The sequence below is a fragment of the Phacochoerus africanus genome, chromosome 1 (assembly GCF_016906955.1).
Source record: "Phacochoerus africanus isolate WHEZ1 chromosome 1, ROS_Pafr_v1, whole genome shotgun sequence".
NCBI lineage: Eukaryota > Metazoa > Chordata > Mammalia > Artiodactyla > Suidae > Phacochoerus > Phacochoerus africanus.
In genome coordinates, this window is record NC_062544.1 from 176,698,385 (window position 1) to 176,725,061 (window position 26,677).

At 40.4% G+C, this 26,677-nt stretch overlaps 1 protein-coding gene and 1 long non-coding RNA gene across 3 annotated transcripts in view; one reads left to right on the top strand and one right to left on the bottom strand.

Moving 5' to 3' along the window:
- KCNAB1 (potassium voltage-gated channel subfamily A regulatory beta subunit 1) overlaps nt 1-26,677 on the top strand; it is a 422,364-nt gene that overhangs the window by 387,608 nt on the left and 8,079 nt on the right. For both annotated transcript variants that reach the window (XM_047785320.1, XM_047785330.1), the window contains exons 9-12: nt 11,348-11,433; nt 12,552-12,672; nt 13,750-13,844; nt 21,370-21,490. In XM_047785320.1, coding sequence (XP_047641276.1) covers nt 11,348-11,433; nt 12,552-12,672; nt 13,750-13,844; nt 21,370-21,490 — 423 coding nt within the window. The remainder of the gene's footprint in view (nt 1-11,347; nt 11,434-12,551; nt 12,673-13,749; nt 13,845-21,369; nt 21,491-26,677) is intronic.
- On the bottom strand, nt 6,713-25,115 carry LOC125129991 (uncharacterized). Its single transcript, XR_007135619.1, has 3 exons — nt 24,083-25,115; nt 17,649-17,772; nt 6,713-11,062 (listed from the first exon to the last, which is right to left on the bottom strand). It is a non-coding gene; the product is annotated as an uncharacterized LOC125129991 (long non-coding RNA).

A 26,677-nucleotide genomic window follows, 5' to 3' on the forward strand; every position in this document is an offset into this window, starting at 1 on the left:
AACCTCCATATGCTACAGGTACAGCCCTAGAAAAGACATACATACATACCTAAGAGTTCTATATACAAGCAGACAAATATGGAACAGTGAAATAGTTACAAGGAAAAGAACATGGGCATCCTTGGGGACAGGCCAGCCTCCTCTGCAGTGGCTCTGACAGTGAATGTTGCCAAACCACTGCCAGTCCTGCCTTACACAGAGAGGGGCAGGTGCCTCGTTTTAAAATAATAACAGAGTGATTAGCTCCTCTTTATACCAGGTAGTTCACTGTTGAAAAGCTGAGAAAATCATTCCACTCTACCATGTCAATTAAAAGTTGCCTTTTGGTTAGTTACAAGATACCTGATAAATATAGATAGGTGCTGCAGAGCCAAAATGGATTTGGGGCTGCCAGTGAGTTGCATCTGTTGTAGGCGTAGAGGTTTTAATATCATTAAGATTAAGATGGCATCTCCTTCCAGACTTCCTCCATGGTGAAGTAAAGCCAGCTCTACACTTTAAAAGAAGCAGTAAATATTGCCTCCTGTTACAGCATGAAACTGGATTTGCCAGTAGAAAATCTCATTAGGATCAATATTTTTTACTCTTATCAATCCCTTGCCAAGTTGCTTGCTTCCTATTCTTTCATCCAGGAGATAAATGCCTTTTAAAATAAAGTTAAAAATCTGTCTCAAGAAGCTGATACTTAGACAACTGTATAAATAAAAAGCTCCAGAAAGGATAACAGAATGAGTTACATGTTAAGATTCTGCATCTGTCTCGGACCAATAAGGATGACATTCACACAATTTTAAAAGTTCAGAAATTCAAGGCTTGAGTCAGATAATCTACACTGCAGTGACAGATGCTCTCAAGTATAAAAATAATCACCAAAATGTATACAGAAATATTAGCCACCATGTAGAATGGGTGGAGTTTGCTTAAACTCTTTAGTATCCCAATGAACATTTCGAAAACTATTCTTTAGAAACTGTTTTGCATAATACCTTTCCTTTTGATATGCCTAAGTTGACAGAGATAGCTTAACCCTCTACATGCTTCAAATAGTATCAAAAGAGTAGACATGAAATATACAAATATGTATGAAAAGAAAGGGAAAAATATATTCTGCATCTTTTTGTTTGAGCATGGGAATTGGTGAGTGGGGCTGGTTTTAGAGGAAATGTGCAAACCTGGCTTCATCAAGTTTTTAATCTCTCTGAGCTTCCATTTCTTCAAATGTAAAATGGAAATGTAGTAAAAACTCAAAGGCAATAATGTTGGTAAAATGGCCAGCATGGAGCCCAACCCATAGCAGGCATTCAATAGAGTTAGCACTCTTGCTTGGCCCTCTGTTGCTGTGCCCAGCAGGACCCTGTCTGAGCATAGTGAAATTGTTGATTGTCTGCCCAGCAGACATCCTTCCTCATGTACCCAAATTTTCATGTAGGTCATGGCCTTTCCCCTAGACTCCCGATGATGCAGAGGAAGGCCACTTCCTTTCCCTTTGCTGGACCTCAGTTCCACGTTGCCATGGGTTGTGTTAATCCAGTCAGCCCATTTTTTCCTTGTCTAAAGGCGCTGGTTCTTGTGACTAAAGGAGCTTAATCCGAGTGAATCTCAAGAGTCTTGGCATATTGAGGCAAAGGGGGCCTTCTAAGTGTAGACAAGGAACCACGTGGCCATAAATGCTACTGAGAGCCACCCTAATGCCACAAGAGAAACCAGCCTGAGGATAGTAGAGGTTTGTGTTAGAAAAAAAATGATTCTCAACAGCTTAGTTGTTGAAACAACCAATTCTGAAGTTTGTCTGACCTCTGCACTTCCAGTGACAAGAGCCAATAAATCTCTTTTACAATTTAAGAACTTTCAGTTGAGTTTTTAATAACTTACTCCATTAAAAAAAACAAACAAAAAAACCCTTAAACCTAATTGATACACCACAAAGTCTGAAACATCCTCATTTCTCAGTAAGAAGAACTACAACCCACAGCTCAAGAGGATCACAAAATAAAAAGCCAATAATTCTCAAATCTTCAGATCTTTTATATATTAGAGCTGAATGAGGGATACCTCTAACTTCTATTATATCTTTCTATGTGTTGCTGATAGGTTTTATTGTCATATACCAGAATTACCTTCTAACATAATTGTTCCTGATATATAAGAATGGTTTCACTTAGCTATTCTAAAATTAGGAAAAATTGGTTCTATCAAATAAATCTACATGGCAGATTCATTTCCTTATTTATTTCTGCATACATTTTGTAGCTCATTCATCCTGGTACAATCACTGGGAAAAAAATATAACAGGTTATTCAAAATCAAGTGTTCATAGGAAAGTCATCTCTGGCAGTGATGAACAGCTTGTAATACCTGCATTGGAATTTTCTAGGCCATCACTATAGACTGAATGTACGTGTTCCCACAAAATCCGTACATTGAAACCTAACCCCCAATGTGATGCTATTAGGAAGCAGGGCTTTGCTAAGTGACTAGCTCACGAGGTGGAGCCCTCATGAAAGGGATTAGTGCTCTTATAAAGAGACCTCAGAGGAGTTCTATTGTGGTGCAGTGGGTTAAGGATCTGGCATTGTAACTGCAGTAGTGCAGTGGCTTGGGTCGCTACTGTGGCAGGTTTAAGCCCTGGCCCAGGAACTTCCATATGCCACTGGTGCAGCCAAAAAAAAAAAAAAAAAGGAGAGAGATCTCAGACCCCAGAGAGCTCCTTCACCCCTTTCTCCACATGACAACACATCAAGAAGATGGCTGTATGAACCAGGAAGAGAACTCTCACCAGATACCAAATCAGTAAGGCCTTGATCTTCAACTTCTCAGGCTGTGAGAAATAAATGTTTGCTGTTTAAGTGACCTATGGTATTTTTGCTATATGGCTATGGTATATTTGTTATAGTAGCCCAAACAGACTAAGATAGTCATGTTCTATGATAAAATTTGTGGGGCTTAATTGACAAGAGCAGAACTTTAAAATGTTTGGAAAAAAGACAATCGTTCTTCAAATTTTAATGTTTTAAATTTATGCCATAGAGATATCCCACATCAGGAAAAGACTCATGTTCAAACCATAAAAAAATCCTTTTGTAAAGACTGACAAATCAAGTTCCCGTTGTGGCTTAGTGGAAACTAATCCGACTAGTATCCATGAGGACGTGGCTTCAATCTCTGGCCTCGCTCAGTGGGTCAATCCAGTGTTGCCGTGAGCTGCGGTGTAGGTCGCAGACACGGCTCAGATCTGGCGTTGCTGTGGCTGTGGCGTAAGCTGGCAGCTGTAGCTCTGATTCGACCCCTAGCCTGGGAACCTCCATATGCCACAGGTGTGGTCCTAAAAAGGCAACAAACAAACAAAAACAATCCACTGATGATATAACTTAGCTTTAAGGATGAAGATTATACGCTAGGTATCTAAGAAATGTGCACAACCAACCCTGGAGTTTTGGTTTACTTAGACTTTTTTGTTTAAATTTATTCGTTCCCTTCCTCCAGACAAAATTTAAGGCAATGGGTTTGCCTACTCTCATTTTGAGTGTTTTCCAGTGAGTTGGAAATCATTCCATGCTCACAAATCCCATAGAATTTGACATCTACAAGATGAGCACTGTACTCTACTCTTTGTGGATGCTGCCTCCATCTCAATCAGGACAGAAATCACCTCTTTAATTACCACCATTTAATATTAGCTAAACAGAAGAATTACAGGCGTATCGTTTGGAATCATTGGGTTTTAGTAGGAAATAGGGGGCACCATGTTTAGGTTTGTTGAAGGAAAAGGTTCAATGTTATGTTCCATATTCTACATTATTTCTTGGAGTGTCAGCAGGCAGTTCTTGAGGTCCAGGTGAGAAACTGGAAAGACTGGACGTAGTGATAAGAGGATTACAAAGAAACGGGGAGCCTAGAGGAGTACTGAAAGATAAAGAAGCTCTGTTATTGCCTTAGGCAAGCACTTGGTGGTTCTTATCTAAATGTAAAATGAACATTCGCTCTCTTGCCTGGATTAAAGAGCACATGTCTGGATGGGAAGAAATATTAGAGGTATACCCTTCTGTAGGGGGGAGCTGAACAGGGAATGAGCAGAATCTCCAGGACAGCCTATGTTTGCCTATTGGGGAAAAAAATCACAGCAAATTCAGATCCCTCCTGCAGGGGGCTGTTCTTATTTGCAGGTTCGGCAAATGGGATTTTTAGGTTTTAGAGTTTTTTATTTAGTTTGAGACAAGGAGGAATTTGGAGGGAGAGGATGACATCACAAGCTAAGGTAGGAAATATCTAAGCCACAAAGAGGCATGATTATTAACCACCACCACAAGCTTCTGAAGTTAAATAAGTAAACAAACAACTAAAGTTAGATAAAAAACAAACGGCTGGTTTGGAGTAAAAATTGTCCCCAAGTATAGGCCTTTTTTTCTTAATGTTTACAACTCCTCTGAGGAAAGAAAAGTGTCTGTGTTATATCAGCACCCAACCTCCACTGCAGTCCTCTGCCCTTAAAAAAGATCAACCATTTTTGGCCTCTAAAAATGGAAATTGTGTTTAAACGTAATATTTGTGAATTAACCTGTAACATGTTAGTATCTTAAGGTGGTATTTTGTTAGCAATCTTCTTTTCTCTTTTTCACATTATAAAAGTATGATAACACATTTACAGAAAACTGGGAAAAGATAACACAAAATTAAATATAATTCTACCATATAGTACAATTATTATTTTGTATATTTATCAGCATTTTCAAGCATATCTGAAATATTTATAACTGTTAATAATATGCAAATTTTAATTATGCCTTAAAACAGTGAACTCCTAGCCTGTTTCTTCATCTAGACTAAGAAGAAACTGCACTGAATTATTGCTAAGGTTTTGTTTTCATCATTTTTATGTCTCTATGGCCAGATAAAGGTGAGGGCATTTTATTTGATTAAAGCATTAATTTCTGCATAGTTGTATCCCTATACAACTTAGTCCCTATAGTTTCTTGTTCATACAGTATAACTGATGATTTCAACCTGGAAAGGAGTGCACAGGAGTATTTGCAGAGGAATATGTAATAAAAAAAGCTCTAGACTCGGGGGCAATTTTTACTCCAAACCAGCTGTTTGTTATTTATCTAACTTTAGTTGTTGGTTTACTTATTTAACTTCTACTTGCTTAAACTTTCAAAGTTCTAGGGAACATTTCGCATAAAAAAAAGTTTTAATGTAAGGAACCATTTTATGTATGAGACTCTATTAAAAAAATAAACATGATTTATCAGTAAGTTTCCTTCACTCAAAATAAATAATTTCATTAAGTCCTTCCACAAAAAATCTATTTTTAAACACAGATGACCTATATTACCAAATGAAGAGTATCAACTAATGGGGTAGGGAGGGGGTGGTAACTGAAATGTTAGAATCTGAGTTTATTTGAGAAGAAACAACCAGGGCCACATCCAGATACTTGTTACTCAGTTTGCGTTATTCTTCTAGATTCACAAATTCTTATGTTAGAGTCACAGTTTCCTCAGTCCCCATCTCGATGTAGCAAAGCATTAGAAAAACAGCAGATGTTTTACAGATTTATTAAAGTGAAAGTACATTTTCAGAGACAGAGAGAGAGAACTCACATGCACACCTGTTAAAAGAGCGCCCGACTCATTTTACAATTGTTCTCATACCCACCCATCCCTCCACCCCCACCTCCCACCCCCAACCCGCAAGGTGGACCTGAGTGTAGACCCAATTTCTCTTGCTCTAGTCCCCTATGGCTGTGCAGAGTGTGTTAGGGCTGAGTGTTATTTTATCTCTGTGTGGGGCATATTTGATCTGATTGGTGTCAGGGCAGGATACCTTATTTGCATGGGAAACAGGTTATATAGAGGTGGGATGAGAAATGGGCAATATTTCTGTCCTACCAGGCTGTTCAAGGTGGAGGAAGAGAATGGCCAGAGGACCAGAGGTTTTCAGGTTTAATCTCCTTGAAGGGGACTTGAAGCCTGTAACAATTCTACACACATTATCTCATGTCAGACTTTGAAAGATCAATATAGCCTCACTTTACAGATGGGGAGTTGGGATCCTTAGAGAAACAAGTTGACTTACAGCTTTTATAGAGACCAGCTATGGGTCAAGGGTCCAGGGAGCGAGAGAGAGAACTGCCTGTGGCCTGGAGGTTAAATTTTGATGATGATTTCAACCTAGAAAGGAGTGCACAGGAATATTTTAAACAAATTTTCCCATAGTTTAGATAATGTTTCTCAAGCACTACGATTTGAGAGCTAATGTAAATAATATAAAGGCCCAGGCTCATTGCAGTAGGCCAGGAGCTGGACCTCTGCATTTTTTCAAATTTCTTAGGTGATTCTAATTCCTACTAAAGTGTGTATGTGTACATATGCATGCATGCATGTCACAGGGACCGTTTGCATATGCACTAAAGCAAATAATTAAAGGTTAAAGTATAACATAAAGCATTTAGATTAGACAAAAGAACAGAAGAGGAAGTATGGGAGGAAGTTGATACTCACTGACACGGCTTACTTGGGGATGGTATAAAGCAGTGTTTCTCAAACTTTAGTCTGCATCAGAATTGCTTGGAGAACTGCTTAAAACAGACTGTTGGGCACCACCCACATCCAGAACTTGTAATTCAGTAAATCTGAGGTAAGGCCCTAGGATTTGCATTTCTAACAAGTTCCCAGGAGTTCCCTTCGTGGCTCAATGGTAGTAACAAACCTGACTCCTATCCATGAGGACTCGGGTTCGATCTCTTGGCTCACTCAGTGGGTTAAGGATCCAGCATTGCCACAAGCTCCGGTATAGGTCACAGATGAAGATTGGATCCCCATCTCAGACCCCATGTAGGCTAGCAGCCACAGCTCCTATTTGACCCCTAGCCTGGGAACTTCCACATGCCACGGGTGCAGGCCTAAAAAAAAGTTCCCAGAAGCTGCTGCTAGTGGTGGTGGCCACACTTCAGTACCCATGATGTAGACAAAATCCTGGCTACACACCGGAATCATCTCAGATTAGTTTTTAAAATATTGATGCCTGGCCTCATCACCAGAGAGTCAGATGTAACAGAACTTCCATGGAGTCCAAATAGTGTAGTTTTCAAAGCTCCCTGAATGTTTTAGTGTGCATCCAGGGTTGAGAACCATTAGTGCTAAGGCTTCTCTAAGGCTTCTTGGAAAAGTGAAAGAGTCTGGGCAAGGGGAGACACATTGTCCTGAGTTGCCAGATTTAATCAGTTTGTCTGCATGTCCTTTCCCAGAGGTAGGTGAATGCAATGCACTAAATGATTTTCCTAATGACCTTTCCCCCATTCAGAATTGATGTTCTGACTAGGATGTTTTTAAAATGCATTTCTGGGGAGTTCCCTGGTAGCTCAGTGGATGGTGGATCTAGCATTGCCACTACTTTGGCTCGAGTCTCTGCTGTGGTGAGGGTTTGATCCCTGATCTGGGAATTTCCACATGCTGCAAGCATGGAGAGAAAGAGAGAGGGAATGAGGGAGGAAAAGGGAGAGGAGCATTTCTGTGATCTAAAAGTAAAACAAGCATTTAGACTTTTGATTTTTTTTCTTAACAATGCTGCCCCCTAGTGTCCTTTAGTAGAATCTTGTTTAAAAACCCACCTCAGCCATCAGTACAGTAATTTCCTATTAGCTAAACAACATGGGTGATTTTTCTTTGACATTAAAAAAGGAGGGGGAGGAGGGGAGAAGAAACTTAATAGCATCAAATTAAATTTTGTTATGACAACATGAATCGCCAGCTGTGGCTCTCAGTTCTCTGCATTCCTCCTTGTATTCTGTGCTGCAGCTTCCTCTCCGGATATGGACTCCTGGAGTCCTTTCTGCATTCCATCAGCCCTTCCCTGAAAAGTCAGTGGCCAGACAAATCAGGCAACAAAAAAAGTACCATCACCTAAAGTTCCCAGGGCTTTGGGGTGTCTTGCATAGGCCCTTCCATGCTCAGAACTGTTCCATCTCACTTTTTCCTCACTTCTTACCTCTTTTCAACTAATTGATAGTTTATAGAGAATAGATTTCATCAAATGGGGGCTCCCCTGTCTTCCTGTGATGACTTCTCCAAACCTCCTGGGTACCTACCATCTTGCTGGAAGTGTCCTTCCCACCCACAGGAGTGTGGTCCTCCTCCACCTCGCGCTGCCATTTTCTCGCACCCCCAAGCTTCCATCCTCAATAACTCCCCTATCTAAATCACTGCCAATGGCATACAGGGTTATCTTACATCTTTCAGCTTTAAAATAAACCTCTCCTTTGACCCTAAATACCCCTTTAGCTACTGCCCTCTTTCTCTGCTCCCATTTCCTAACTTGAGTCCAATCTGGGTGTCTCTAATACCTTTCCTTCCCCACACCCATGATTCCATCTGCTCCAGCCTAGCCTTGGTCCTGTCACACCACAGACACTGACACTGCCCTTTTCATGACCTGCTATGACCTCCCTATCGGAAGGCCAAATCCAGTGGATACCGTTTTGTGCCTTTCTGCCTTGGACGCTCGTGGCATTCCAGCCTGTGGGCACAGCTCCTTTTCCAAGCACTCTCTGTTCTTGATTCTGAACCATCCCCCTTCTGGCTTCCTGCCTGCCCCCTTGGCCGCCTATGACCCAAGATCCCTGATGTGTCCTCTCTCTGACCCTGCACTGGCTCTTAGAACCTCTTCTCTTCTCTCTGCACAAACTTCCCTTACATAGTTTCATCCACTTGCATGGATTTAAATACAGTTAATAGACTGATAATTAACAGACTGCTTCCAGCCCAAGTTGCTTAGTGTGTCATTATCCAGTTTTCTCCATTGGACATGTCCCTTTGGTCTCTCTCAGGTGTCTCCATTTTTGGCATGTCCAAAGAGGGACCCTGGTTCTTTCTCCCAAACCTGTTCCTCCCTCAGTCTCTTGCATCTCAGTGAATGGCCAGTTATCTAGAAGATGCCTGATTCCTTCCTTTCCTCACTTACCACTTTCACTCCATCTGCAAGTCTTGAGAATTCTAGCCCCTAGATAGATTTTAATCCATGCATGTCTCTGTCTTTACTACCACCTCCCTATTCCAAATCCCCATCATCTCCTGCCTGGAATACTACAGTACCTCCCTAAAAATCTTTCTGCTTCCTCCAGCTCTTCCCTCATGACTGATTCTCCACAGCATGGTCAGATAGTGTTTTGAAATGTATACTGGATCATTTCCTTACCTTAAAATGTTAGTGACTTCCCTTCAAACCCTGAATAACACACAAATAGCATGGCTTGTCCTCTGTCAACTTCATCTTGTAGCCCTGTCCTCCTACTGCTACAGTGACATCCTGATTGCACGAACTCACTAAGCTCTGTCCTCCCTTTGCACATGCCACTCCAGCTGCTTAGAATGTTCTTCCCCTGTTCTTCACCTGATTGGCCTCTTTCATTTTTTATGCCTAAACTTTTCTCCTCAGGGAGACCTTCCCCGATCAACTAAATAGGTCCTCCCTCTCATTCCTTCTCTCAGCCCTCTATTTGTTTGCTCCATAACATCTCACATTTTGTAATTACCTCTGTTTACCCACTCAGGTCTAAACTCCCAAAGTCCAGGAACTTTGTGTCTGTTTTACTCACAGATGAACCCAGTGCCTGGCAAATATTAGGCTCTCATATATGTGTGTGAAATAAGGGAATGAAGGTCCAGGAAGAGTCACAACTTCCCCTCCACCTTACCTGCTCTTGTCAAAGCCTCAGTGACTCCCACATGGCCAAGTTACTGGACAGTGTCCTGTGCTCGTCTTACTTGATTACAGAATAGTCAGGGGATCATCCTGTGTTCAGTTTATTCTCTGTTAACCTCATCAGTGTCGTGTTTGATTCACCACAGCATCCCCTGCACCAAGTGCAGCAGACACCTAATAAATCCCATTGATTGAATGAACACAGGGAGCTAGTACAACAATGACGATATCCAAAGAGAATTACTTTCAGGCAGAGATTTAAATAATGGCTTTCAACTCCCAGAAATGTTAGCATAGGCACTCATTTCCATTGTTAAAATAAAAGAAAAAAATGTTTCATATAACTTTTTGTATCTCATTTGCTTTATAAAGGGAGACCTGGCTTCATAAATTTAGTTGCTGAATAATAAACTGATAAATATAAGAGTCTTTTTCCAAGAAAGAAAAATATTTTCCTTATAAGCCAAATTCTACCTCTCTTGGGTAGACTCAGATGAGTAAAAACATTCCTGTCTTACAAAGAAACTAAGGGCAGTTTAAGATGGTTTATATAAGCCAAACAAGCAGGACAGCAAAGACCCTAACTCTTGCTGCCTCATTCCAAATCCTGTCCCCCACCAATTTAGACAGTGCTTTCTCATGAGAAAGAAAATAAGAACACACCTACTCAACTCAAGTTTGAGACAAGGATTTGATTCTTCTGAGGACATGTAAACTACAGGTACTAGCGAGGCAAGAAAAGCCCATGGCCTGCAACCCCTTAAAAATGTCAAATGACCTGGCACCCTGGGTGTTTGGCTGACCTGCTCTGCAGAAGAAATCCAACCGTGTCTGTGACTTTTCACTCAACTGAACCGGAGGCTCTCTATGCTCCCTGGTTCTGCATCACATGGCTGCCAAGAGGATTAGCTCAGCTCCACCCCTCTGGGAAGGGAATCATTTTCCTGTTTAGGAAATGTGATGTCAAGCTAAAAGAGGCTGATGAGCAAACTGGGTGGGGCACATGCAGGCCCCAGTGAAATGCATGACATGGGTGTCTTAGAATGAAATTTGGTTCAAAGTGGTCAAGGACAGGGTGTGCCATTATAGGCTGGGAGCCATTGAGGCTTTAGCTGTTTGTTCAGCATTTAATATGTTTATCTTTCTGCTAAACACATTGTTGTTGAGTCATCTTTATTGAACAACCACCCTGCAAGAGGCCCAGCTCTGCAAATCCGATACACAAAGGCAGACCTTCTATCCCAAATAACCTTCATTCTACAAAATCAAAATGAATGCTTTCTCTTACTTCTCACCTTAGTGAGCAAAAGTACTCAGGTTCTGAAAGGGATGAATCATGTGTACTTTTATCAGGCCAGGAACCCTGAAATGATAAAAGAAAGAACTTAAAGTGGTCTCTCTCTTTTTAATGTCATTTTGTGTTATTGCCACAAACTGGAAATGGAATATCAATTTACCCCAAAGTACCATCTGCCTCCAAACTAACCATATTTTATGGTAGGCTATTATATTATCACCAATGTCAAAATAATTATATTAATCCAACAAATAATTGCATTAAACCTCTAAGCTTTGGGCAGGAAAGTGGGTGGTAAGACCATATAACTTGGAAAAGTACATGTAATGTTATATATTTGACTTTCCATAGAAATTGTTCGAGCCATGACACATGTGATAAATCAAGGAATGGCAATGTACTGGGGAACCTCCCGCTGGAGTGCCATGGAGATCATGGTAATTTCATTTCTATTTTTAAATGGCCATTGAGTATTTTGTCTGTTAGATATCATGTGTAAGTTGCGAGATCTTTTGCAAACTTTCTTCACAGTCACAGTGGCACTAGAATTCTGTGATCAATTCTATCATTATAGAGATGGACATGGGGGTGGGTCTCTTAAGCTCAGAATACAACAAGGATGGTACAGGTCTCTAACGGGAATCATGTTTTAGCATGCTCTAAGGTAGTAAGAGAGTAGAGTGAATTTCTCAGCTAATAAGACATAAGAACACAATATTCCAGCATTTTTTTGTTTGGGGTTTTTTGTCTGGTTATTTGCCATGCCTACAGCATGTGGCAGTTCCCAGGCCAGGGATCCAGCCCATGCCACAGCAGTGACCTGAGCCACAGCAGTGACAATACCAGATCCTTAACCTCTAGGCCACTTGGAAACTCCTCCAGTTTTTTTTTTTTTTTAATGTATTAGATTAATGTACTGTTTTTAACACTGCTAATTACAGATCATTTTTATATTTTAGTTTAAGTTCTATTTTATTTAGAAACCTAGAAATATTCAAACTGCATTTTCTTCCATAGTTCACACTGACTAATTTGTCCTGGTCTTTACTCAGTCCAAACCTTCCCAAAGAATAATAAGGATTTCTTGGAGTTCCCATTGTTGCTCAGCAAAAATAAATCTGACTAGCATCCATGAGGATACAGGTTTGATCCTTGGCCTTGTTCAGTGGGTTCAGGGTCCAGCATTGCCGTGAGCTGTGGTCACAGATGTGGCTCAGATCCCATGTTGCTGTGGCTGTGGCATAAGCCAACAGCTACAGCTTTGATTTGACCCCTAGCCTGGGAAACTCCATGGGTGTGGCCCTAAAAGACAGAAAAACAGAAAGACAGAAAGACAGAAAGAAAGGAAGGAAGGAAGGAAGAGAATAATAAGGATTTCTTGCATTTGGTATTTCTCTTCGTGAAATTGATGGTCATAACTTTGCTTTTTACTTGGCAATCTATATGTTTCTTGCTTTGTATTGATTTCACAAAAATGAAAATTTTCATGCATTCAAATCAGAGCAGCCTTATTTCTCATCAGTATAAATTCAGCTGCAATCTTATTTCTCCCTAGGAAGCCTACTCTGTAGCCAGACAATTCAATATGATCCCACCAGTCTGTGAACAAGCTGAGTATCATCTTTTCCAGAGAGAGAAAGTAGAAGTTCAGCTACCAGAGCTCTACCATAAAATAGGTAATCTTCACAATCAAATTTGTTGATTATTTTTAATGATAGGAGAATCAATGATCCAGAAAAAAAAATAATGAATTGCTTTCCTAAATGTTCTTAATTAACATAGAGACCATCAGCACTATGCATTCCAGAGTCTGCAGAAGCATCAAAAGTGCTTGCATGCAATCTATAGAGTATCACTCATGAAGGCCAGGCGGAACTGTACATTGTGATTGGTGTACAAGCTGTACTCAGTAGGTGTTCAAAAAATGCTGTAGAATTAAGGGAAGAAACAGTGAATAAACCCATTTTTCATAGGGTGCTTTCTCTAGCCAAGAATGCATCTCTGAGTGGATTATGACTGCCTTTCCAAAAAAATAATGGATTTATACACCCTTATCTCCTGCTCTGTGCCTAGAACTGAGTGAGAGGGGGGAATTCAAGAACGGCTGACAAGCCAGGTACACGTTTGTTTATGTACACTTAATGCCAAAGAGAGGGAAAAAACACCTACACATGTCCATCAGAATTGTGGACATCAGAAAAAAATAAATAAGCCACATTTTCAGGCGTATTTTATCAAAACAGTTTCCAAAGATACCTTTCTTCCTAAAAAATGGAGGTTCACACGAGCAGGAAAATGCTGGATAAGGAAAAGAAGGATAAAAAATTTCAACCACAGTAGCAATGGTTATTACTGCTCTCACTGATTGTGTGTTCACTGGGTCGTAGGCCTTGTGCTCCTGCTTTGCACCAGGCACTCAAGAGACACTGAGTGGACAAGCAGAGTGCTTCGACTCTGTGCAAGCACAAGTATTAATCTCTTAGTGTAAAAATAAACATAAATTTGGGGCATCAGAAAATTTATGGAGAAGCCACTTTCTCAGGCTTGTTCCCCATAACCAACAGTGCATATTTGATTGGTCTATAACAATGAAGCACAAATTGTAAATACCTAAACTTTAATGAAAACAGGTATGCTGGTATTAATTCACATATCTGGCCAGCTTTTTCCCACAACCAAGTCTTATCTAAACACCCCACACTTTTAATCCCACTTTGCGGAAGTAACTTCTAAAAATTTTTTTTCTTTCGTAGGAGTTGGAGCAATGACATGGTCTCCACTGGCCTGTGGAATCATCTCAGGAAAATATGGAAATGGCGTGCCTGAAAGTTCCAGGGCTTCATTGAAGGTATTTTCCTCCACCTCTAGGAAGGAGTCTAGGGATGGGAGCGAGGGAAGAAAGGAGATTGAACAGATTAGCTCAGCAGCAGCCTGTGGCTTCCTGGCTCAGGCTGAGTGTGGCCTTGGCCTCGCCCGTGTCTTCTGGCAGGCTCCCCGAGCCCTCCGGAGGTCTCTGCTTCTGGTCAGACATCAGTCAGCCCTTCATAATCTGCCAGCACAGAAAGTTCTCCTCCTTTAAGGGATAGGGGAAATGCCCAATGACCTGGTTGGATTTGTAGGACTCGAATTCCTACACTTACTTATTTTTACGTCAAAGAAGGCATTTCATTCCTCCTTCAAATCTGACATAATATAAAATCCCTTTTCTATATAAGAGGATCTAACTTTACTTTTCTTAAAAAAGCAAAATTTAAGCCACAGAAGTTTAAATCTATATGTGACAAACTGGTCATGGCAGAGTAGGTTTGAGGTCAGTTGAGGGTTTTTTGTTTTGTTTTGTTTTGTTTTTTAATGTGTGGGGTGGGGAATAAGGAGGGAGGGCTTGGGAAGCAAATTCAAAGCCAAGCCTCTGTTACTGGGACTCAAGGCTGGCATTCACAGAGATCAACTCTGACCACTGAGTCTTGTGGCTTAAATTCTTCTCTGAAGTATAAAGATATTCAAGATCATTGACACAAAATTATCTCCATCAGAACATCTTAATGATTAATTTATTGGAGAGTACGCCAAACACCTCTTCTTCTTAATAACAATAAGTCTAGTTTTTAAAACTTGAGAGAATGTGTAATAACATTAGAATCACAAACTACTCTGTAATGTCAAGCGAGAGAACACAGGCATTTTTAAAATTCACATGTGCCAAAGACCCTTAAAAGGAAGCAGAAGCATTCTTCTGACACAGCCTCTTGTCTCCATCAGCACAAGATCAGCACGAGGGCAAGTTAAGCTGGAACTACTAACCGTTTAATCAGTGTGGTTGGAACCACTGAGTGCTTCCCCAGTTGGGACCTTCTCAAGCTTCTAGGTCTATGGCTTTTCTTTCTGCCTGTAACAGTTGACCTATTAGCTTTTTTATCCTCTAAAATAAAGCAATATAAATATTTCCTAAAACATGGTGACATGGTACTGTTTCTAGCTTATTATCACACGAATTATCCTAGAATATTAAATTTGGTCTTGCTTCTGAAAAATTAAGTCAGCAAAGAAAAAAACTAAAAGAATCTTAGGAAAGAAGTTATAAAAGGAGGAAGGCAAGAAGAGAGTGAAGAAGAAGAAAAAAAAAGCATTTAAAATTGTGATTTTACTGAGCATATACTATGTGCCCAGCATCAGCCTAAGTGATTTTATTCATCTCCTTTTATTATCACCAAGATAAATGGATACAGACGGTTTTTAATCAATTATTGCTAAGCATGTTGACTTACATTTTTTGAGAGACTGTCTGAAAAACTTAAAGTATTTCCATACATGCCGAGTATTTGTTCTCAGACTATGCTTATAAGAGGGTAAACCTTTTCCAGATGCAGAAACAGAGCACAAAGAGATTAGATAACAATCCAAGAATATAAACTCATATTAGAGCAATTTAGTAGTAGAATCCAGGTCTCCTGGCTCTCCGTTTATCTCCCCAAAGATATTTTTGATTCCCTTCAAACCCAAGTTTTTAAAGAAGGAGCTACACTGTATTTGAAGTGTATGATTGGCTCACCTCTATCACTGTTTGATAAAAGCTTACAAACAGCTAAAAAAAAAAACTAACAAAAGCGGGGGGGATGCAAAATATTTAAGGTGGCTAGGCCCAAAAGCAACTCAGAAAATATTTCTGTTGTTGATTTTTCAGTATCTATTGAAACATCTTTAACAATAAACACTAAGGATTCTCAACAGGTGAAAGCAGCCAATCACAAAGCACACCCCTATCTTTAGAGCTCCACAGACTCTCAAGGCTTCTTAAATCATCAGCCTGAGTGTTTTCCAGACTAATATATGTGCACTTAGAAAAGCCACTTGAGCAGAGTAACAGGAGCAAAAAATAATGAAATTATATCCATGTATATCAACATGAAGAGTAAATGAGAATTCTAATAGTAAAAACATTTTTTAAAGAATAAAAAGCTAAAGAAGTTCCCATTGTGGCACAGTGGAAACAAATCCAACTCATAACCATGAGGTTGCGGGTTCAATCCCTGGCCTCGCTCAGTGGGTTAAGAATACGATGTTGCCGTGAGCTGTGGTGTAGGTCGCAGACTGGGCTCAGATCTGGAGTTGCTGTAGCTGTGGTGTAGGCTGGCAGCTGAAGCTCTAATGAGGCCCCTAGCCGGGAACCTCCATATGCCATGGGTGCAGCCCTAAAAAAAAAGCAAAATAAAAAACAAAAACAAATTAAAAAAAAGAATAAAAAGCTAAGACTCTGAAAAACTTAGGGTTACCCAAGGAGACAGACTGTGGGGCAGGATGGGCTGGGTGTTTGGGATGGAAATGTATAATTATGTTGTGATGATGGCTGTGCAACTATAAAATATAATAAAATTCATTGAATTTTTAAAAATTAAAAAGCTAGGCAAGTAGATAAATAGCTTGGCAATTTTCATCTCCCCTCAAAATAGAATAAATGGTTTCACACTGGCTGTTTGAAGTTACACCAATAAAATAAAAATGCCAATATGTTGTTTTTGTTGTAAATACTGAACTATATTTGAAGGATAAATTAACCCAGTGTGAAAAATACCTATCTTTTAGAAAGAAATTACACAGGGGGTTTCTGGGAGACTACATCTGGCCCACTACTTTTATAATGACTTCTAAATGGTATCATCAGCTGACTTCACTGCTGAGATAAACACTACTTCTTCATGTCTATTAGACATCTCCACTTGGCTGTTTCATGGATATCTGTCACTGTCCTTACTCCCCAGAACCTGCTCTTCCTTCTTGGTTAACAGTGCCTCCACCCATCCATATGGTCATCCCAGCCAGAAGCTAAGGTGTTATCTCAAACAGCCTCTTCTCCTCCCTCTTGTCCAGCGTGGCACCAATTCCTCCAGTCCACGACCCTCTGTAGACCATCTCTTGCACCGCTCTTGTTAAGATTGTCATCATTTCTTATCTGGTTTGCTGCAGTAACTTCCTGTCTGGACTCTGATTTCTTTCCCCCTTTTTTGAAATACCCACCACACTGTGACCAATTATCTTTCTAAAAGAATAATCTGACTATATCATAACCCTGCTTAAAACCCTTTAATAACTGCCCAATCACTGATTATAGGATAAAACCTAAAAACTCACGGAAAGTATGGAAGGAAATACTCTTGAGATCTTGAGTCCACTTTCCCATTCTTGACTCCCCAAGTCATATTACTTCATTTTCCAGCCAAATTCACTGTACTCTTTTTTTATCTCCCAGAAAGAAGCTCTTATCTCTAAAGACAAAGCTTGTCTTCACTCTGTGAAGCCTGTCCTCACTCGTTTTTAATTATTTGCACCTTCCTTTGTCATTCCATAAACACTTCTTACAGTCTTAGAATCCTCTGGTTGCAAATGATAGAACTCAATTCAACTTAATTTAATCAAAGAAGGGAATGCATGAACAGATACTCCCTGGGAAAGATGGAGTAGGGTGGCTTTGGAGGTGATTTACACATCCATAGATTTACACATTGTCAGGACTCTCCATCTCCTCTACTGCACATGAGTATATTTTCTTCTACTGCAACTGGGTCCTCTGCATGAGGCCAGGAGCAGGAACACTAGTGACTGCAGGCTTACATCCTTAAAGGCATGTAACTTGAGAGAAAAAACATCTTTTTCTTACCAGCTTCAGTCCAAAGAAGAATGGCCAAGCTTGGGTTATGTGCCAACCAGTTAGACCAATGAGAGTGGCTCAACAGATAAGGTGCTGTGATCAGCTTAGTCACCCACTGACATTGAAGTATTTCCTACAAGGAGGCAGTAAAACATGGTTTCTGAGGAAATCACTGAGCACCACAGCTACAAAACACTTCTCAGGTTACCAGGAAATGATTCAAAAATATCTTTAGGACAGAAACTGAAACTTACACATGTAACTAATCACAGAGCCTTATCTGTTGATCCTTGCTGAGGATCAACAAGGTCTGATCAAGAGACCAAGTGAGCAGCTTTTTTTTTTTTTCCTTTTTTTGGCTGCACCCACAGCATATGGAAATTCCGGGGTCAGAGACTGAACCCAAGCCACTGCAGCCACCTGAGCCACTGAGGTAACAATGCCAGGTCCTTAATCCATTGCACCACAAAAGAACTCTGTGAGTAGCTTTTAAATAAAAAAATTAAATAGAAATGAAAAGTGCAGTAAAAGTTATGGGTAGCTCTTCTCTACTGCTGGGAAAATACCTTAGAGAAGAATCATAAAAATACATACCCTTCTGTCAAAAGAAAATAAGAAACATGCAAGCTTAGGTGATCAAAGTGGGAGGAGAGGGGCAGACCAAGTACTCCAGGACTTCACATTAAAACAATAAGGATGTTGCACATTATGGTATGATTTCAGGAGAAAATTGTTTAGCTCCAGAATTTTACCTAGGTATTTCCACTTTAATAGTGAAGACTTGGCTGCTCTTTTGTGGGGTGCATTATGAAACTACCTGGAATCCACAAGGACCACCAGCCAAGTCCTACTGTATCAAGGAAGTGTCTATGCTCAATCTGAAAAATTGAAGCAATTGATCTTTACCCTGTGGAGTCCTGCTTTCTCAGATCCCTTCCTCACTGCCATATTGACTGAGCTCCTGGTCTCTGCCAACCACTGTGTTAAGACTGGAGATGTTGAGATAGACAAGAAGCCATCCCTGCCTTCCACTTAGTTAGAAAAAATGGTCAACATGTAGTCAAATCACTGCAGCAATAGGGTAAGCAATATAATAGGGGAAGATGAAATTTTATCTTTTGATTAACAGATTGCTACCCACAATCAACAAGCTGGGTTTATGATTGTGCACACCCACACCCACCACCAACCTTCTTACAAAAAACACTATTTTACTTCCACATTTAATTAATATTTTAGTTAAGTCTCATTTGTCCCTGTGCTAACATTTTCTCACTTGTAAAGTAATTAAAGCTGTTTATTTCCTAAACACAATTGTTTCATTTGGTATGAGGAAAGCAGTATAAATACTATCCATCTACTTTTTAAAAACTCTAACCTGCTTATACTTTCCACTAGTTAGAGCAACAGTGACATTTGTGTTGAGGTGGGGAGAAGAGAGTCAATAAATGAGTGTTTGGCATTTGTTACTTTTAGAAATCTTCTTCTCAATGTGGTTTGTGCGTGTGTGGGAGGGGGTGCACTACACATGTACACACACACTGTACACACTCTTATCTAACTTGTAACTTGATCCTAAGAATAAAAATGCATTGCAGATAATAAGATTTCAAAAAATGGCATTTCATAAGTGATGAATCAGGAGTTCCCTCATGCCTCAGTGGTTTAAGGATCCTGCATTGTTACTGCTGTGGCTCTGGTTACAGCCATGGCATGGATTTGATCCCTAGCCTAAAGACTTTTACATGCTGTGAGTACAGCCAAAAAATAAGGAGTTCCCATAGTGCCTCAGTGGTAACAAATAGGGCTGGTATCCATGAGGACTTGAGTTTGACCCCTGGCCTTGTTCAGTGGGTTAAGGATCCGGCGTTGCCTCAAGCTGTAGTGTAGTTTGCAGTTGTGGTTAGGATCTGGCATTGCTGTGGCTGTGGCATAGGCTGGCAGGTACAACTCCAATTTGACCCCTTGCCTGGGGACTTCTGTATGCCGTGGGTGCAGCCCTAAAAAGACAAAAAAAAATTTTAAAAAGATTGATCAATCAATCATCCTTTATGTGTTTGTATACATTGAAATCTCAGGAACTCTCCTAATAAAAAGCAAGTGTTCAAGAGACATTTTGGCTGCTGGTTTTGTTTTTTGTTTTTGTTTTTGTTTTTGGTCTTTTTTTGGTTTGTTTTGTTTTTTTCATTTGAACAACATTTAGAGATACTGGTTCCCTGAAAGGTGATATGAAACTAAAGCAAGGATTGGTGATGTTTTTGCCCTTGAGGACAGTAAAAGTAAGTTCAGGGGCTCTCTGATATACCCAGCATGCTGACTGAGAAGGCTGCTGGACTCCCATCTTAGTGTTCATTGCCTTCAACTGTCCACCTCATCACTGCCGGCACCACTGGGTGTCTATGGAAGGATGCTCCAAGCCGCACTTCCTCCTGGAAGAAGCTGAGGTCCCCCACGAGCTGAGGCTGAGAAAGCTCTCGGTCATATCTCTAAGCAAACTTCACTCAAGGAGCCAAACTATAAGCCTCTGAGATCTAGGAGGCAAATAGAACTAGGGCAGCTCGCCCTTTCTTTTCACATCTGTGAAATCATTCCAAAAATCATAATAAAACATAATGTGGTTACCCTTTTCTTTGGAAATGCTGTCTTAGGATATGAAAAAATACTTAAAAAAAAAAAAAAAAAAGCCAGAAGCCTATTGAAATCATGTGGGTGGAGGTTCTGTGATGATTGCCCAGCTTTCCGCTGCCTTTGGGAAGGTAAAGGTCTGTGGTGGCAATTATGTCGCAAACACACGCAATGGAGAAAGTCTACATTGCCACGCAAGGGGATGGTCTTCATTACTGTCACTAAAAGAGACTAACAGATTTTTACAAATATTCTTTTTTGGGTGTTGCTTAGAGCTAGCTTTGTACATAAGAGTCTGTTGTTCCTCATTTCATATAGGAGCAGAACCTTCTGGAAAGTAGGGCATTGAGAAGTTTAACAAATTTTTTTCTCCTCATATTTAGGAAATTAGGCTCACTTTATAGTCTCCGTCTGAATCAGTCTCTTCTCATAGGTTTTAAAGAAGTTTCCGTTTACATTTTTAAGTCCCCTTGCCTTTTTAAGTTCCAAACATTATACAAAAGTTAACACATGTTTGGGAAAGTCTTTATCCACTTTAAAATTTTTAAAATGTACTCAGTACCTATCAGTCATACCATTCACATTTGCTTTTAGGAAAGAGCTGAGAAAGCTAATAATAAAGCCCCATTATAAGAATACGGGAGAGACTAGGAGTAAATTGTTATAACAAGAATGTAAGATCATAGCTTTTTTTTTAAAAGAAAGCTTGGTGCCCAGCTTTCTCCCCATAAGGAAACATAATAGACCTTGGTTCAATATAAATGCCTCTTTTTTTCCTACATTCTAAAGGCTATCAAAATAAGAAACATCAATTCCAGGTAAGATATCATTGATTATATGTCCCAATTTTAACAACTTTTTTGCCTATTGATGAATTTGAATGGTGAGTTCTAGTCAAAATCAGTCTATTTTGAACCAATGAACAAGGAGCAAGACTGCAGGGAACCTAATTCTTTGTATAAAGGCCTAGGCATCCTTGTCACCAGCAAACAGAAAGGTCAGAGCCAAATTTCAGGCACAAGGCTCCTGTATTTTATTAAATTAACAATCTTTGGATCAAATCCTTACCAGACATTTAACATTTAAATATTCTTCTTATCTCTAGTGCTACCAGTGGTTGAAGGAAAGGATTGTGAGTGAAGAAGGGAGAAAACAGCAAAACAAGCTGAAAGACCTTCTCCCAATTGCAGAGCGTCTAGGATGCACGCTACCCCAGCTAGCTGTTGGTAAGAAAATCACTGATGAGGGGAAGCTCTGCTGGGTTACAGAAAATGCAGTGGTTCCCTATTGTTGGTCCACATCCCTCTTATGATAAAATATCTTCTGCAGGGGCAGACGATCTCTGAAGCATTAACTCTCAGTCAATACTACCTAAAATGAGATTTTCAGAGTTCCTCAGAATGTTCCACATGCTGAAACAATTTACTTACTTCCTTCTCCTTTCCCTTATAACACAGTCTAAGCAAGAACACATTAGGGAAAATGCATTCGCCCAGCATCAGGGGTGAATGCCCCTGAACTGTGCAGCAACAGCCAGTTAGTTTTCTATCCCAGTTGAAGCCAAGGTGGGGTTGGTGAGAGGCTGAGGAGCAGGGCAGCAACAGTGGTGAAGGCTATCACCTCAAGGAAAGCCTCTCCTGGAGGAACAGTGTCACCCCGATTCTTCCAAGGCCATGAAGATGGCTCTTCTGACATTGTGGAGTCAATAAAAGGTCATGGTCACTGGTAACACTTGAAAACCACATTGCACCAGTACCATCCCATAGAAATGTAACGTGCACTACATATTTAATTTTAGATTTCCAGTGGCCATATTAAAAAAGTAAAAAGGAAATGGCTGAAATTAGTTTTAATAATGGATTTTATTTAATCCAATATAGCCAAAATATTATAATTTTAACAAGAAATAAATATAAAAAGTTATTGAGACATTTCACACTCTTTTTTTTCATGCTAAGTCTTCAAAATCCAGGTGTCAATTCAGGCTCAACATGTCCCATGTTCAGTAGCCACATGTGGCTAGAGACCAGTGATTAGACAAAAAAGCATTTAGACTTTTAGTTCCCTTGCTGGGGGGTATCCACCAGGCTCTTTGATAAGCTCTTTATGCTCATTGTCTTGTCTCCTTAATCAGAACAATCCCATGAGGCGTCTCCTAGTACTAGCCCTATCTTCTGGATGTTAATGGAATTTTGCCATTATTATCGCCACTTCACAAATGAAAAAGAGACTGAAAAGAATTCATGTAATAGCAATGAGAAAATAAAATGGGTATAGATTCTAGACAAAAACTCCTAAGGATTAAGAAATAGGAGGAATTGGGACAAATTAGATATAGTGAGCCAATGAGACAAAGAGCTCAAGATACGTTCTATGCAAATAAAACAGAGTATTTCTTAGATGCTTGACCCTTCTGAGGTTAGAAGTCAGGACGATGGTAGTTGTAGTCAATGGCAGTTGGAGTTAATAGTCACAGAAAGATGGAAATGGGAGGTGGTTTCAGGGTAAATACCATTTACCTAAGTATATGTGTGACTGTTGCATTAATCCTTTCTTCCAAAAAAAAAAAAAAATCAAAGATTATATTTAATGTGATTATTAGCATCCCTATGCTTTAATGAGCACAGAAAAAGGTATTAGCTCTTTGACCGTCAGCAAGTTATTTAACCTGATATCTGAAAAATGGTTATAATAATATATATCTTACAAACTTGTTGAGTAAAACGAAACTATGTATGTAAAGCAAAGAGCAGGTACTCAGTAAATTGGTAAAAAGATGATGAAGATGATGATGTTTTTGCAAAGTATTAGACACCCTAGGCTGAAACTCGGTGAACTCCTAGCCATGGCATGTGGTCAGAGTAACAGGCACGAAGAGAAACACATATTCTTGAAACAAGCCATAAATATGGTTTTTAGGTATTAACATGAAAGCGAGTATTGAATTTAGCTCTCAAAGAGATAGAACACTGTCTTTCTAAAGAGAAAATCTTTGCAACATTGAGACTTTCACTGGAAGTTAGAGGCACATTAAAGATCCTCTTTACAGAGTCTGAGTTCAAACTAAAACATGCTTTGTTTCTCCTTTTACTCCCTCTGTGCCCCGAGATGTCTTTCTTGCCTGTCATTTTTCTATTCTTTGTAAACAAGTAGTTTTGTTTTAAACCACAGAACTCTCAAACCAAGAGGGAAATTATTTCCAGGCATATTACTTTTGATCTGCTAGAAGCATGGGTGGGGAGGCGGGAAGATCCTCTGGCGGAAAACAAACTACTTGAACCCATCTGTGGGCTGGTTCCCACGTCACATGCCGGCACAGGAGCCAGTATTTTCACCTTGCTCATAAAGAGGCACTCTGGATGTGCCTGTGGGTGACACTTGATTAAATGCTAATTATCTTTAATCATCTACATTACCTCTGGCCTTGGCCCGGCTCGAATGGGTTCTCCTACACCCAACAGCCAGGGAATCAGCTATTGCTGACATCAGGTAGTTTGTGGGCAATAATTTTTCCAGTGCCCTGCTCTGCCCTTAGAACTTCCACTGTGCCAAAAAAGAGTTCTAAGTGCAAAGCAGAAAATAATGCAGCCAAAAAAAAAAGAAAAAAAAAGATCTCTTGGCTTGTTTTCTTCATAGAGTATTATCTTGCCCACGTGGAAAGATTTAGTGATTGTCTTAAAAGGTCTACACATGGTAACAGCTTAAGAGTATCAGTTGACAGCAGGGCCTGAGCAAATGGGAGGCAGAAGAGGTGTTCAGGGACATCCATCAATCATTCATGCCTCTATTTATGCAACAAACACCTAATAAATACCTACTATGTGCAGGTGTTGGGCCGGGTGCTAAGCATTCAACTGCGGATAACACACATCTCATAGCCTGGTGGGCGAGTAAAGAAATTAACAGAAAAATTTTAATACAGTGTTATAGTAAAATAACTGAGATGGGTACAGGGCAAGGGGGGTGTGGAAGTAAAATGTGGGAGCTTCCAACCAAGCCTGGGATTCAGGGACGGTAGTGCCCATGAGGAATCCCAAATGATGAGTAGATATTAGTGAGGCAAAGGAAGGGAGGAGGCACAGGGACATTCCAGGCTAAGGGGACAGCCTGAGCCAAAGGCTCAAGGAGAAACATAGCATGACATTTGGGAATGGAGAGGATTTACAAACAATGCTGCTGAAGCACAAAGTTCAAGGCAGGCAGTGAGGAAACGGGAAGCTGGAGAGGAGGCCTTTCTAGTAAAGTCTGTCAGGGTGAGAGGTGTCCTTCATGTCATACGACAAGGATTCCATGAGGCACATGTTTAAGAATGTTTAGCAGGCAAGTAACTTGAACAGATTTGTATTTGGAGAAGCTACAGTGGATGTGTAGGGGGGAGGCAAGGAATATCCAAACAAGACATAGGCTTGTCATGTTTTGCATGAGAGGTGATAAGGGCCTGGATGTTGGCAGTTTACAGTTGAGCCAGAGCAGGGATTCTCCAAGTGTGGTCCCCGCAGCCACACACTGGAATACTACTCAGCAATAAAAGAAACGATATACTGGCCTGTGCTATAACATGGATGAACCTCACAAACATTATGCTAAAAGTGAAAGTCAGACACAAAAGACATACTCTATGATTCCATTTAGATGATATGTCCAGAAATAATAAACCCATAGGGGCACAAAATAGATGAGTGGTTTCCTAGGGTTGGGGATAGAAATGGGATTAACTGTAAATGGGCACGAAGGATCTTTCTTATTGAGATGATGGAAATGTTCTAAAACCTGAACTTTTTTTTTCATTTTTTAGTTTTACTGTAGTTAAGTGTTGTGATCGTTTCTGCTGTACAACAAAGTGATTCAGTTATACATATACACACATCCACTCTTTTTCAGATCCTTTTCCCACATAGATTATCACAGTATATTGTGTAGAGTTCCCTGTGCTATACTACAGGGCCCCATTGGCCAGTCATTCCATATACCATTGTGTACAGGCCAATCCCAAATCCCCAGTCCAAAAACTGAATTTTAAAGTGTTAGTTGTGGAGTTCCTGTCGTGGCACAGTGGTTAACAAATCCGACTAGGAACCATGACGTTGCGGGTTCGGTCCCTGCCCTGCTCAGTGGGTTGATGATCCGGCGTTGCCGTGAGCTGTGGTGTAGGCTGCAGACATGGCTTGGATCCCGCGTTCTGTGGCTCTGGAATAGGCCGGTGGCTACAGCTCCGATTGGACCCCCAGCCTGGGAACCTCCATATGCCACAGGAGCGGCCCAAGAAATAGCAAATAAATAAATAAATAAATAGTTAGTTGTACACTTGATACATTTATAAAAAATTATTGAATTATACACTTAAAGCTGTTTAAAGAAAAAGTACAGTCCTTGTACCAGACATCAGCATCACCTGGGAGTTTGTCAGAAATGCAAATCCTCAGACTCCACTCCAGACTTTCTGGGTCAGAAACTCAGGGTGAAGCACCAAATAAGCAGTGTTTCCCAAGCCCTCCAGGTGATTCTGATGCATGCTAAAATTTGAGAACTACTGGATTAAAGAAATATTTAGGAGGGACGATCAACTAGATTTGACGATTAAAAGGGAATGTGGAATTGATAAGCAATGAGATTCTGCTGTATAGCACAGGGAACCATAGCCAAACACTTGTGATGGAACCTGATGGAGGATAATGAGAGAAAAAGAATGTGCATATATATGTATGACTGGGTCACTTTGCTGTACAGCAGAAATTGACAGAACATCGTAAATCAACTATAATAAAAAAAAACTTTAAAAAGAAAGAAAAGGACAGTGCCTAAGGATAACACCCAGGTTCCTGGATTAGGAGGCCAAGTTGCTGGTGATACCACCAAATGAGATTAGGAATATAAGAAGGACAGGTTTAATAAGTACCAAGAAGTTGGCAGTACCTGTGGGGCACCCTACAGGGACATCCAGTAAGACTACATCCATGGACCTGAGAAATGTCTAGTTACAGGCAGCTATCAACAGAAAAGTCTACCTAACCCCAGGGAGGTTCCTGGGGACCTTGGCTTCTGACATGGTGACAAAGGGCCTGGGATGTGAGGGGAATGCAGGGAGTCTCAATTGATCTTTTAGAAGTTTAAGAAGAGAAGATGGGGAGTTCCTGTTGTGGTGCAGCAGAAACAATTCCGACTGGTATCCATGAGGACTTGGTTTGATCCCTGGCCTCACTCAGTGGGTTGGGGATCCCACTTCGCCGTGAGCTATGTTATAGGTCACAGACACAGCTCAGATCCCGTGTTTCTGTGGCTGTGGCTGCGGCTGGCAGGTGTAGCTCCAATTCGACCCCTAGCCTGGGAACTTCCATATGCCTCCAGTGCAGCCTAAAAAACCAAAAACCAAAAAAAAAAAAAAGAGAGAGAGAGAGAGCGAGAGAGAGAAGATG